General features: G+C 37.8%; 2 protein-coding genes across 3 annotated transcripts; one reads left to right on the top strand and one right to left on the bottom strand.

Annotated features, from left to right (window-relative positions):
- Window positions 1-28: 28 nt before the first annotated feature.
- Window positions 29-3,828, bottom strand: LOC106646842 (uncharacterized). 2 transcript variants are annotated; one of them, XM_014362996.2, is made up of 12 exons: window positions 3,553-3,828; window positions 2,835-3,016; window positions 2,572-2,753; window positions 2,319-2,493; window positions 2,046-2,242; window positions 1,824-1,975; window positions 1,599-1,750; window positions 1,358-1,534; window positions 1,108-1,292; window positions 944-1,044; window positions 691-869; window positions 29-331 (listed from the first exon to the last, which is right to left on the bottom strand). In XM_014362996.2, exons 1-11 carry the CDS (start codon window positions 3,668-3,670, stop codon window positions 700-702), a joined length of 1,791 nt encoding a protein of 596 aa, XP_014218482.2. In that variant the 5' UTR covers window positions 3,671-3,828; the 3' UTR covers window positions 29-331; window positions 691-699. The 2 variants fall into 2 exon arrangements, with proteins under 2 accessions (XP_014218482.2, XP_089452309.1); XM_089596183.1 differs by having other exon boundaries at window positions 695-869.
- A 2,261-nt stretch (window positions 3,829-6,089) lies between these two features.
- Window positions 6,090-9,020, top strand: LOC106639489 (lysosomal phospholipase A and acyltransferase-like). Its single transcript, XM_089596432.1, has 6 exons — window positions 6,090-6,192; window positions 6,578-6,717; window positions 7,250-7,508; window positions 7,639-8,035; window positions 8,111-8,236; window positions 8,798-9,020. The coding sequence occupies exons 1-6, from the start codon at window positions 6,090-6,092 to the stop codon at window positions 9,018-9,020; spliced, it is 1,248 nt and encodes a 415-aa protein (XP_089452558.1).
- The last annotated feature ends 5,909 nt before the right edge of the window (window positions 9,021-14,929 follow it).

Below are 14,929 nucleotides of genomic sequence, written 5' to 3'. Positions count from 1 at the left end.
CAGTTACTAAGTATAACAATTTATCGAGTAATGTTTATAACGAATTTTTTTTTCTTTTCAACTAATTCATTTACAGCTTCCGTGTATCTACATGCTTGTCTTTGGCTTACAATATAGTGTTTCGTCCGTATTTTGACTTGCGTGGTGGCCTTAATTTTTTTTCTATGTAGCACGACTTTGTGCCACAGACGAGAGATTAATTTTTTTGCTTCCTCTCAAGTTTCAGCATATTCATGTCACATTGACTTCATTTGTCTCAAATGGTAACAAGCGTCGCTCTCTTTGTACAATTTAATAAATTACGAGGCAGTTTTAGCGAGGTTTAGCTCTCCTGGAAACATGTACAACGAATTTTTTTATTATTATTTGTTTTATAAACAAAGCCATCTTAACTGAACATACGTATTTGTTTTGTGAAATTCAGTAATTTTTACGTAATGTAAGATGACAAAAATTAAATTCCAAGTATCTACCATGACATTTCGATCTTGCAAAAGTAATAAAAGTTGACGGTTCAAATGAAGAAACCAGCATAGTATTATTTCATAAGATTTTCGTAATAATAAGCAAAACAATCTTGAATCATGCATTAAGGAGCTTGAAATACTACTACATTGTCATGTTTTTCTGCTGACACACAACAAATAATTATTCCGTGGTAAAGTTTGATGAATTATATGTATCACTTACCGACCTTAATCATTTGTAATGAAGCCTGCGTGTCGAACTTCGGCCTACAGTGAGGAAGTTCGGATCCTGAAGCATTGCTTGCAACACTGCAAGGAAATCTGCAGCCTGTTCCTCGTCAATCGCTCTCCTGTCATAGGATAACGTAACGGTCATCAGCGTCGACTTTTTCAACGATACATCTAGGAGAAATGAATAATTTGATAGATAAAACTTGAAAAATAAAATTGAGGTAGTAGAGTTGACGATTTTATACCGAGAACTTCACGACCGGTTCCGACTGCGAGGATACCTATCTGGGGTGGATTTATTATGGCACAAAAGTCTCGAATACCAAACATTCCAAGATTAGAAATCCTATAAAAAATTCAAACAATTAATTTTGATGCTAGATTTTTACATTGTAATATCCAAACATACGTAAATGTTCCTCCTTGGAATTCCTGTGGCTGAAGCTTTCCTTCGCGAGCTTTGCCAGCTAATGTTTTAATGTCATTGGATATCTCGGTCAAACCTTTGGATGCCGCATTGAATACAATAGGTGTGATAAGTCCCGTTGGCGTGGACACAGCAACAGAAATGTCGACCCCAGCTTGAGGAATAGTCTAAGAATAAAAATACAATCGTCAAATCCTTTGTCAGGCGTGTAAAAAAGAAATATTCTTGTTACCTTTCCTCCTTGATACAACGAATTGACGGCAGGGCATTCTAACAATGCATGAGCTACTGCTTTCGTTACGAAATCGTTGACAGACACCTTAATGTTGTCTGTTCGCAAACTGCTTCTGAGCTCGATAATCTTGTCGATATTAATGTCAATGCTTGCATAGGAATGGGGGATTTGACTCTAGAATTGACAGAAATAAATTTGATTTTTTTACATTTTGCTACAACAGATTTTCATAATTTACCTTCGATTCGCCAAGTCGTTTCGCAATGACGGCTCGTATGTTTGATACGGTACCATCGGTAAATGTAGACGGTCCCCCTGTCCATGCAGGAGTTGAGGTGGCAGTTGCACTCTTTGCCGCTGGTTTTGAGGGAGCTGCAGATGGAGCTGAGACTTTTTAATAGAAGGAAGTTCAATGCATGCTTTGAACAAAATGAAAACAATCATTGAAATTAAAAGTATGTACCTGATTTTGGTGTAACTTTTTGCACATTTTTGGATTTGATGTGATTCAAAACATCCTCTTTCAGAAGACGGTTTGGACGACCAGTACCGTTGATGGATCCTGAGCTCAGACCATACTCTTCTAATAGCCTCTTGACAGCTAGCCCATATACTCTGTGATGACAAGAAATCTGTATTGGTGAGTAATTATGTTCAGGTGGCTTTGATTTTAAATTGAACTTACTGTCCACTGGGTGGAGTTGAATCTTTAGCTCCACCTGCAGCAGGAGCAGCGGATACTGGTGCCGCTGTAGCAGCAGCAGTAGGAGCGGCTGCTGCACCTTTTGTTGATGTAGGAATAACGATATTCGAAAGATCAAAATCTTTCTCCACTATGATGGCAATAAGATCGCCGACTTCTGCTTGTGAACCGTCAGGGATCTGTTTAAAATAATAAGTAAGACTCACATTGCTATTCTGATATTGAGCTTAACATGTCAATAATAATCATGCCAACCAAGATTTTAGCCAGTACTCCCTCTTCTTCAATTTCAAAAGTCATGACAGCTTTGTCTGTTTGAATTTCTGCAATGGCATCACCAGCTTCAAAGCTATCACCCTCTTTTTTTACCCATTTGACAATCGTTCCTGTCGTCATGGTGGGAGAAAGGGATGGCATAGTCACATTCGTCCTATTACATTTAGTAAGCAATGTAGTCATTGTACCATGTATATGTTGTCATGATTATATCTAAAAAATTAACACATACTGTCCTGCTGGTGGTTCAGCAGAAGGTCCAGAAGCCGCCGCAGGTTGAGGAGCAGATGGTGCCAAAGTATCTGCAGATGAAGCAGAACCTCCAGTAGGCAGTTCAACAGACTTCCAGTCTTCATCGGTTTCCACTGTCAAAGCTATCAGATCTCCTACCTTGGCAACTTTTCCTTCAGAAACCTATAAAAATACTTAGTGATACATGAGAGTCTATGAAACCAATGTCACAGATAAAAAGTCAAAAATCACGGTGCAGCTTACAATGATCTTAGCCATGATACTTTCATCATCAAACTCGAGTGTCATGATAGCCTTGTCAGTTTGAATATCAGCAATAGCATCACCTGGACTGATTGGTTCACCTTCCTTTTTCAGCCATTTGACAATAGTGCCATTTTCCATGGTAGGAGAAAGAGCAGGCATTAGCAACTCCTTGCCTTTCACTGAATTACAATAAGTAATTATTAGAACTTGGTACAACAACTAAAAGACTTTAAATAAATAGTTTCTGACAGTTATTTTATAAAAACCTCATTTTTTGACCAATGTGTCAAATTAAATTACCCCCAAAAATAATGAAGCTAGTCTTTATCTTGAATACCACCTATAGCTGCCAGTAATTTTATTTACAGAAATAACGATTATAATAAGTTGAAAGTGCACACGAATTTTTGATAGTTGTGGTAAAAAACGTTTGGAGTGTGTAAACATAGTGTTGCATAACAAATGTCACTAATCATAAAGTAAACGCGCGGAAACGGAAAATAATCGCAAGTCAAAGCATCCATAGCTTTTGTTTGAAAAAAAATTTCAAATCCGTCAGAAGAAAGGTCAAACTTTGAACTGCAGTGGTGTATATACATAATATTATGCATAGTGTACACACGTAGAAAAAAAAATCTCCATAAGATCTAACCTCAACATGTTGGAAAAGTTTTTAAAAAACCACTTAGAATTGATACAATTAATAAATACTCACCATCCAGTATCCAACTGGTATGGAAACACAGTCGCTGATACTTGACTGGCAAAAGGACACGGGGCACGGCATGTTTGAGAGTTAAAATACCAAGTCCGCACCTCATGACGTACGCCATTGTTTCGTCTTTGGCGCAACTTTTGCACGACACGCACTTGCAGGATCTCTGCTACAGAGAGATATGTTTGAAAAAGTCACGATTTAAATGTTTAAAAAAGATGAATTAAGTTTTTTGATCCATGATGGCAAAAAACAGCAGACGATGATTGACTCTATATAACACAGGAGTAGCAGAAAGAATTAATTTTTGCTCGTTGTGCGCGCGCATCACGTGGACACAGATATATGTGTTGCGAGTGTGTGTGAGGTGTGGGAGTGGGGTCATTTTACAAAAACTACGTTATTCGTTATTTCACATATTTTCTGCGTTTTTCCATGTCCTATTTATTTATAACAATGTATGAGTTAACGTTACTCAAGTATAAATTATTTCAATTATTTAATTACCTATAAAAAAAGGATAAAAATTAATTATAACAAATAACAAATCCAAATTTCGGACCATAATACAATTTTTCATTCAGATATTAAATATCAGTTACTATTGTTTTTTCTTTGTAATAACAGAATTTAAAAATGGTTTTATTTCGTCCGTAAAAAATGACGATAAATAATCTATAGGAAATTTTTTTTTGTAATAATTGATAAAAAATAACAAGTATCATTCAATCTATAAGTTTCAATAAGTTATAATTCATAACGGTTATTATGAGTTATTAATTTTTGTTGTACTTTCCAAGGTAACATTCATAAATGAAATTTAAAAAAATCTAATAACTTGATATGAGTTTTTAAATTTTACTCTCAGTCTCAAATATGGACATTGTTAATATCTATTATTAGTATTTATCGTGTATTGTAATAGTTATTCGTCAAGATAATTTTGGCTTGGGTAGATATTTAAACTTTTTTTTTTTTACATAGATGTCATTATACTTTAAGATAAAATTGAAAAAATTGATTGCATGGACGTTGGATGGAAAAAAGTCTAAAATATCAACGCGTTTATGATAAAAATTTTACTTTTTTGACCGTTTACACACAGTTTTCGAGAAATTTATTATTTATTCAACACGTACTGGTACAGAAGAGAAAGTTCTGTGGTAATAATGACTGGAAAAAATGTAAGACTCTGTGGAAATTAAAAGACATTTAAAATAATATTTTTTGAGCATCAAATTTTAAGAGTACAGCATCCGTAGTTGGACCATTTTTTAGTTATTGATTCTAGTGGTAGCAATTTATGGTGTAAAATAATGTTCTCAAACATAATTGTCATCGAAAACAAATGAAACTCTGAGAAATTGTTTATCAAGTTAATCGTGTATAATTGTGATAATTGTGTACCAAATTCTGTTTAAGTTTAAATAATGAAATAAAAATACATTTGACAGTCGCGCTTTCGATTTGAAAGTTAAACATGAATTACCTTCAGGTAAATATCAGTGCCAATAGTCTGTAAAATGTCAAGATCACATATATATGTATACAAACAAGAAATTTTTGTGTTGTAAAATACTTACCTCTTGATTCAAAATGTCTTATCGTTATCATTATTGCATAACAGCATTGTAAAGTAAGTATTTATAGATACTTTTAAATAATACAATTTCAAAATGTACCGCTACCTCCAACTAAAAAAAAAAAAAAACTGTAGACAGCAGGATAAACGTTAGATTTTGCAAATTAAGAAAATGATCGTTTTTGGCGATAATAAATGGAATTAATAGTTATAGTAATAGTTTAATTAATAATTAATCTTAATTATTCCTTTGATTCGTATTTCAACTAACAATTGATTTTATTTTCTAATTTTAAAAAGTTTTAACTCACTATTAAAAATTTAACTTTATTTTTAATAATTTACAAAAAAAATTGGAGAAAGAAGTAAATAAAAATGTCATTCATGACGTATTTTATGAAGCAATTTAATTTAATTGTCAATGGAAGTATCAATTAACTAATAGTTTAAGTGACAATAAAAAATGAATTTTCTTGATTATTTTATACAAAACAAATTTGTCTATTTATATGTTTATAAGTTTTTGTTCTAAAATAACAAGTTTCAAATTCAAAATAAAAAATTTTGCTGTTAGTTCAGGATGTCCCCAAGGAACATTTTTAGTACGTACACTCACTTGTAAAGCGTATATTGCTTATCGTATAAATCATCATAAAAGTTATTTAACGTTTACATCGTTGATAATGTTAATAAATCATATAAACCCCACTGTTTTTGATGACTTCATTTTATAATGCATGTATTATGAGTACCTCACATTTAGCATAAGGCTAAGTAACAGTCAATTCAAAAGCTTTTAATTCGCTTCTCAAGCATTTGATAAAATATTATATGCACGCATATTTACATGTGGTGTGTAAAAAAATTAGTCAAAATAAAGATAGGAGTTTGATCAGTTAAGTTAATGAAAATACGTATATTTTGAGACCTAGTATTAGTGTATGTAAAAGTGACAATGCGTTTTGGATTAGTTGCTTATGCCACTGTCATATTTTACAATATTTTACAAGTGGAAATGTACTATTTTACAAGGAAACAAATATCGCCCGTAATTTTAAGTAAGTAATGCAAGTACACACGTTTTATGTTAAAATGTAATTCAATATGATCTTTTTTCCTCGTTTTTGTTTATCTGTTTTTTGCATCCCATATGCATCCTTATGAACCTCGATATTTTTTTTTCAACTGGCCCTTATCATACATTACGAAATAAAATTTTTTTGTAAAGAATATTTCTAGCTCAATTTGAGGAGAAACCGTAGCTTTTTTTGATTAACGATTTAACACCCAGTTTACAGGTCTTTAAGTATAGGCCATGATTTTTATTCTAATGGTCACATAGAAAGTACAGGCGTGATTACGAAAAAAGGCCATGTGTTTCATTTTGTTTTTTCAGTACTCTGGATCATTTTTGAAAGAAAAATAATTCTTCGTTAACTAAAGTTCCAGGTATGGCAGGAAGTCAAATAGAGGCATCTGTTAATAGATCTACAGCTCAAGCATACTGCCAAAAAGTGTCTGACGGTTACGTCAATATTTGGCTCAATTCAGCTTCATTGTCATCACATTTTTTGGAATGTTGGGTAACTCTTTAATATTTTGTTTTTTACACTTTATTTAGCATGTATAATTTTTTAAATACTGTTTTTTCGATTTTTTTATTATTATCAAGTTTTCTGTTCTACGAGAGTTCCAAATTTTATTGTTCTCAAATAACTTTATTCAGTACTTTTAGGTACTCGATTGCCTTTTTTCTTCAACACTAATTTACACTTGGCATCTCTCTTTTACTTTTTTTTTTTTCATCTAAATTTCTCTCCTACTCCTCTGCTACATACTTACCTCAAAGTTTTCTATACTCTTTGGCAATCATTTTCTCTTTTTACTCTTGATCTCGATCATTCCACATGGTATATGTATAATACACTTTACACCCCATGAAAAAATCTCACCATGGATATTAGTATTACGAATTACTTTTTTTTTACCATAAAGTTTAAGAATTGACTAATTTAAAACGTAGACGAAGATTGGATTAAATTTCATGATGCATGAAAAAAGCCTGTCACACGTTCAAGTCCTCGAAAATGATGATGACGGAAACTCTACTTTCAGATTGATAACTTCCGACTTATTTACAACAGTAGGACCCGAAAAACGTATTGTCCTGATGGTGTGGTTACCAAAATACCCGGATGGGGTGACACCTCGACGGTAGAGTACTTAGACCCTAGAATACCATCGCCCAGACAAAAGGTGTTTGGCGCACATGGCTCGTACTTCATGGAGATAGCCAATATGCTCGTTGATAAACTAGGCTATTTACGTAATGTTTCTTTGCGAGGCGCGCCCTATGATTTTAGAAGGGGACCAGGTGATGTTTCGGCTATACTTTTTTGTTTTGCTTTTGAAATGAATTTTTCAGTGATCGATTTTTCGTAGGGTTTACATACATGCCGATGCGCATGTCGTTAATTTATAAAATTGTGTTCGTAAAATTTCAGATGAAAACGTCGAGTATTTCACAAAACTGAAAACCCTCGTCGAAGAAACTTACCGCATGAACAACAACGAAAAAGTGACGTTCATTGCCCACAGCATGGGGGGATCGATGGCGTTGATATTTCTACGCCTTCAAACGCAAGCGTGGAAAGACAAATACGTCAGTTCTTTGCTGACACTATCCGGTGTTTGGGAAGGATCAGTAAAAGCCCTTCAAATACTTGCGACGGGAGACAACATGAGCACACATTTGTTAAACGCGAGAACTTTGAGGAAACTGCTCGTAACGTTTCCAAGCTTTGGTTGGTTGTTACCCACAAAACCTTTGACGGATGATGGAGTGCTTGTGATGACCGAGTTTAAAAATTACACGCAAGCTGACTTGAGACAATACTTATTGTAGGTCACGTGTTTTATGTCACAACTTTACAAGTTCGATTCCTTTTTTTAATTGACAATTTTATCCATTTTTAGAGAAATCGGTGTGCCGAATGCGTGGGAATTCTACAAGAATAATCGAAGAAACAAATATGATTCCAGACCTCCAGGAGTGAAGGTATACTGTTTGTACGGAGATATACGTTATTCGACAGTTGAAAGGTACATTTAATGTGAAACTTTACTCATGATATTAGGGCGAGCTATTCTACAAAAATACCAACTTTTCAAGTATTTTTATCTGCTGTAGATCGTCTTGAATCACAATTGTTTTATTTACTATTATTTACAATACTTTCAATTATATGAGAACAAGTACTTGAATTTTAAGATAGTTCTGTTTGTTAAGCAGCTAAATCCAAATTTTTTAAAGATTTAATAATTCTGCTCAATATCAATTATTGCTTTTGTAAACAATGATTAGATGTGCTGAAAATTTGAAGAGTTAAAGAATACCAACATAAAATGTAATATAAATGCTTAGTGGTTTTTTTACACTAATTCGTAACGATATGATAATGATAAAAAATTTTAGCAAGGATACCAAACATGTAAATTATACATCGTTTTGCTGGATTTGTCATAATTTTTAATTAGTTGTTAACAATCATAGGTTGAGATTCTATTAGACCTTATCTTTTAATTTACTTTGAAACACAGAAATGAGTAACAGAATGTTTATTTTGATTATACATGATAAACAGTTTAACGTTTATTTCACAGGTTGTTGTATAGGCCTGGAGTATCATTTAACGACGCTCCGGAATTAATTTTTGGAGATGGCGATGGCAGTGTCAATAAAAAAAGTTTGGAAGGTTGTCTAGATTGGATTGATAAACAAAGTCAAGAGATTTATTATCAATCGTTTCCTCACGTAGATCACTATGGAATGTTACGCAACGAAAACATTCTCGACTACATCGAAAGCGTTCTTGAAGTTGATTAAAAAGTTACTAAAAATAAATATTTTTTATTATAAATGAGGCGAAATTTAATAACTGAGTGTACCAACAAGTGATGCTCTTGTAATTCGATGTTTCATTGATTTTTTCAGCGCGTTTTTATTACACGAAGACGAAAAGGGGTGGGGCTTGAATTTGGACCTCCGTTCGATGGTATGGGTAGTAACTCGAAGGTGCAAAAAGTTCAATATAATTGCCTATGAAAATTTAAATAATACTGCCTTCTTCGCGTATTTAACTCATACAATTTTATACTTGATGATGGAGTTAAAGAAGCTCGTAGCATTATCCTACTTTTTGAGATTTTTAAAAAACACTGGATATTTTAGCAATACCAGAGATAACGTTTTAGTTATCATCTTACAAAATACTATTAACTCACAAAAATCACATAAAATGGCCAAATCCTTTGCTCTTGGACACGGAAGTAACGACTTGAGTCGGGGACCAAGGAAACCCGGAGGATCGCCAATAGGAAGGAAAATCGCAGAGGAGGAAGGGACACGATCCAAGGGGGGCCGGTCCCCTCTGCACGTATCCTTTGCTCGTGGGAGATAATTTTTAGGGTATAGCACGAAAGGAGGGAAATAGCTTCTCTCGTATGGGGATGAGAGACACCCCTCTCCTCCCACTTGGTACCACCGCACGAATACAGGACACGTATACACATTTTGGTCTAATACACACAATAATATTAACAGCAGCAGCGGTGCTGGCGGTCCAGGATGAGAGGCTGGTATACCTCGGGCGCGCATGCGGCCGCACGCTGCAGCAGTGGTGTCCCCGTCGCCTCCTTCTCTCGGATCTCCTGGTTTTCAAACCGAGGGTGTGGTGGGAAGCTCGAGCTTACGCGTGCGCATGTCCCTCCTCTCTCTCTCTCTCTGTTTTCCTCTCAAAGCTCGTCTTTCCATCTCCGTCGTATCTCTCTTTCTCTCTCTGATGCTGGGCGCGAGAGGAGCCGACAGCGCGAGCCTCGATCTCCTGCTCAGTTCGCTGGCCAGTCTTGGCTGCGTGCGCGTCATCTCCGTTTGTCTCAACAACCGAGACGATCTTTGTGCCCTCAACGGAGCGTTTGGGTGACGATCGTCACGTGTGTTGGTGCATGTATGTATATTATACGTGCACGTATGGGTGCGTGTGCGCGATGGGATCGCGGCCGATCGCGATCGGTTGCACGATAAGCTGTCGTCGTTAGCTGCTGCTGCTGTTTATGGTTTTCGAGTAATCGTCAGTTATTCCCGTTAACTGTGGTTGTTGGAAGTTTTGGGATTTTCGGTGGGGAAATGGAAAAATCGGTGCGGGATCGCTGCCGCGCTGGCAACGAGGAGGAGGAAGACGAGCCGAGGATATGAAGAATCGAGCCGATGAGGATCCTGCGTTTTTGTGCGCGTGTCTCTTTTGTGGCCGACCACCACTCGACTGCTTCTACTATGGCTCCGAGCGCACAGTGTAATTAATTCAGATGTGTTTTATATACGTACAAGTACGCGTATTGTCGCAAATTCTTCGTTCCCCTTACAACGTACCGCGTGTGTTACGTAATCGGGTGAAATGGGTATGGTTCCGGGGGTTGATTTTAATTGTCTCGTTTGTTTTGCCCCTCGATGGATTACGCTGTTTTTCCCGTCTGACCAAGCGTTTGCTGTTTCTACTTGCGGCTACCGATGGCCTTGGGATAGGACGGCTTTTTTTTATTTTCTCTTCTCTACATTTGGTGTGAAAATAAAGAACTTTTCAGTACATTTGGTGCGAATAACAAAAATATTAGAATATATATGAGTCGGTGGGCAAAAATGATCGCGTGCCTTATAAAATGAACGCATGGAGAAGTCTCATTTGGAGTGGATTTTTTTTCTGCTCAATGAGGATTTCAAAAGAAACAAACTAGTTTATCCAAGAGCACATTAAATACAAAAAATAGGGGAAGCGTATTTTTCCGATTTATTTATACTTCTTAATTTAAAAGTCTGAATTAGTCGTTGCTCAATTTGAGCCTTCGATTTGCTTTTGGTAGTTCGTACTAATTTTTGTGACTGATTTATAAAAATATTTTTAAAATCGACCAAAACATGGGAGAAGCTTCTTTTACTTCCATGGAACATTTTTTCGCCAACAATGTGGCTTGAAGCGGTTTATTTCACGGTACTTTCACTGGTAGGAAAAGCCTTGCGATCGAACAGGATTTGGTTCAATGTCTTTTGTCCGAGGATCGTACGGTTTAATCCTGGCAAATTAGATACATCCACCTTGACAAGAAAGATTTGGTCACAATAGAACTCTACAAAGAATTTCAATTCACCATTTATTAGGTAGTGATTATTCGTTCTAAATCCAATTGAGGTAGTTGGGTTGATATTATGGAGCATATAAGAGGGTGAAGAAAGCCTAAAAAATGTTAATTCTATTTCAATAAAACGTGACACTTGTTGACAATGTTGTTGACCTTTGTCTCCAGAAGTTTTAAGATGTATAATGTAAGCTCTTAACGAACATCTTGATATTTTTTCCTTACTTTAAAAGCACAACAAAAAAAGAAAAATCATTTTCACTGTATTACATAAAATAATCGGCAGCTACGACGTAATAACGTGTAAAAACCATTCTCCTTCTGACCTTTGAACTTGTCGATCAATGAATTGAAAAAAAAGTCTTCGCTTAGCGTATTCACGCACCAACAAATGATTACACACCGTCAATCCTTCGGAAATGATTTCTTCGCACGAACCACAAAAGCCCACTGAAAAAAAATTCCGCATCGGTGACCAATTAATCCGCACGACCTCAGACCCGCTGAATACCCACTCGCGAGACAGCTCGCCTCAGATCTGACGGCTCGACGTTTCGTGAGTCACTTCCCCCTCCTTCCGTCGTGGCGTTCCGTGACAACTGCAAAATCAAGCGCGACACCGTCACCTACTCTTCCTTCCGTTATCCCTAGCTCGCTGTCATAGCACTGTGACGAGAATTTCCGAAACTGTCGTGGCTGTCTGACGACGAGAGCAATTGCTTTACACTGAATGCTTCCACCCCCACCATCACTTCTAATACTCGGAAATTCACCAAATCATCCAAAAGATCGCGTGTACTGCTTCGAGCAGACGTTTCCTGCTCATCCTCCTCGATTTCAGATGCAGTGTTGGAGTACAGATGTAGAAGCGTCTTTGCTGATTTCTTGGGCTCGCCTACAATGTTTTTTTGCCCCTCACCCTCGGGGGTGACTTTTTTTTGGTAATACGAAGTCGTTAGTGGTTGTATTTCGTTGATTGTCGCGTAATTGAATTGCACGTCGAAGCATATTTTTGTGATGAAAAATGTCTTAGGTTAATTGGACACCCTTGAAATTCTCTAAGAATTACTATACAGAGAAAAAACACGCATCGTTTATAGAAAATTTGTTAAATTTACTCGAATGAATCCATGTGCCATTCATTATTTTATCGCTGATCATTAGAGGGTTCACAATTGAAAGGGCCCTTTTTACGAATATCAAGCCAGCCGCAGTTGCATTGATATACGTTTTTCCTTCCCTCTCTCGTGACGGCAAAGTAATATCGTGTACCACGCGGTTACTCGTACAATGCATTTAAAAGCACCCTCCAATATATATCCGTATGAAAAAAAAGAGAGATACCGAAGTTTTCGGCGAAAAATCTAATTACCCCTTCCTTCAGTACGACAGCACCGACAAGGACATGTTAATTAGGTCGAGCTTTTTCAAAAAAGTTAGCCACGCGCACAATTATTTTTAGACTCATTTGTTCGCCCGCGTGTGTACCTACACGGGTACGAGGCCACACTTGCACTCTCGATTTTTTGCGATAACAATAAGTAAGATGATAGATGGGAGTTGAGAGCAGTGGTGGGGGCGAGGGTGGTGACGTACACACGCGATCGTGAATTGCGTTGATGGATTGGTTGTTCGTTAATCAATTTTCAAAGGCGTATTTGTATGCTCAAGTGGCGTGAAGCAAAACTCGATGTTGAAGTACGTACGTAAATTGGCTTTGTTTTTCACTTTTTTTTTTCCTCTAATATTTAGCTTCTCGATATTATTCAGAAACAAAAGCATTTTAGAGAAATTTAATGTTTTGCTTCATATAGGTATTGGCTTTGATGCCAGACTGCGATTCCAGGGTTCGTTCCGTAACTGGTTCTAGCATAGGTCACCATTATCCCTTACGAAAAAGTTGTCCTACACCACCACCATTGGCTCGACACTCCGGATCGCCTCAGGGAAATTCGGAACCGATTGGGGGGTGGTGAAAGCAGCGAGGAAAGTAAGAAAAATATAAAGGGGAAAAGTGTATAACGGGGTTACGACCGACACCCCTCCACGCGTGGGTACAGCGTTGTAGAGGATGCCCGGTAAAAATAACAAAATCGGCAAACAAAAAGTAAGATCATACGAAAAAAAAAAAAAATGTCGCTTTGTAAACAAAACATCACCGATCTCGTATCACTGGTAAAAAAATCGTCCATCAGATTTTCCACGCACCGACACAACAGATGAGCTCAAGCCGCGCCACGTGCCCGCGACCTAGTTTCTCCGTCGATCACCGATCGCAAGAAAGCATCGCGAAGTGGGAAGGGAGGTTGGCTCGGCCGAACTTCATCGAACCGGGTCAGGGCTCCAATGGCATTTTGCACGCATCCACGAGGAGGGCGGCATAGAGATGGATAGAGCAAGAGAGGCGATCGAACGCGCGGGATGAATTGTTTTCCGGGCACACTGTTGGGTTACGCACCACAGACGTAGCTGTACGTGTTTCACGGGTGGAAGCTTGCATGTTCTTGCGCGATGGTGTGGACTTTTATTCATCGACTGGATACGCATATTTCTATTTCTCACCGTATTTTTAGCTATAGCGATTTCTACGAAAGTGAAGTGGAGCAAGCACGTGCGCCTGTGCGTGTTTGTTTACTCGGGGAAACGAGAGTGGAAGGGTGGTATATTCACAGGCTGTTGGGAAAAAGTTTGCTTTGAGTCGGATTCTCGATAGGGTCTTGCGGTTGGAGGATTCGCCAATCTCCCTTCTGTCGCGATTGCTGTGGAAAGAGACGGAAAATCTCGCACATCATCCGAAGGCGCAACGAATTCCGACTATTTTTCATCCTCCATTTGTAACTTTGGTACAACAACTCGTGACTCGTAACCCATTACATTCAGTTGGCGTTGACAATAAACGTTAGCAATAAACGAACGCATGAAAGCAAAGCGAAAGACGAAAGTATAGGTATCAGGAGAGTCTTGGAAAACGAGTGATCGTGGGAGCGAGATGGCGAATAAAAGAGGGGGAGGATGCAAATCGCGGCAAAGTCCGACGAGTGCCGTCAGAGTCGAGGGAATAGAGCAACACCAAGGGGGCCGGGGAGGGGGTTTGGGTGTTGGTGCGGTCTGCGGTGGGGGCATGAGGGCTATTTCGGAAAATCCAATTTCCCACTTTGCCAGCATTATGGGCGGCAACCCGGCGCATATCTGTATACGTATTTCTCCCTCCCCCCACCCTCCCGCAGTTCGATCGCTCGTGTAAGCCGGGCTGCTGCAGCCCTCCGAGGGGATGAAGAAGAAGAATTGGAAAAGAGTGGAGGAGATGACTCATTTACAATTCCCCGTGTACGTGTATATACGTATACGTACGTACAATAGTGGCGACAGCGGCGTCGACGCCCTCTTCGCGCGACACCCTGACGACGCCACGGATTGATTTTCGTCGCTTCTTTCTCCTCCAGCTCCTCCTTATTTCTTTCGGCTCTGCTGATGCTGCCACTGCTGTTGTTATTGTACTTTCTTCTTTTTCCCTTCTTGTACTCTTCCCGCTACTGACTCTGGTATAAAGTTTTTTTTTTTTTTTTTTCCTTTTTCGTATTTGAATTTGTAATACATTGACGCAAT

This window comes from Copidosoma floridanum, unplaced genomic scaffold (genome assembly GCF_036245765.1).
Source record: "Copidosoma floridanum isolate Cflo_tuat_1 unplaced genomic scaffold, Cflo_Japanese_pri ptg000030l, whole genome shotgun sequence".
NCBI lineage: Eukaryota > Metazoa > Arthropoda > Insecta > Hymenoptera > Encyrtidae > Copidosoma > Copidosoma floridanum.
Note: the sequence above shows the minus strand (reverse complement) of the source record. Positions and strands in the feature narration are given on the sequence as shown.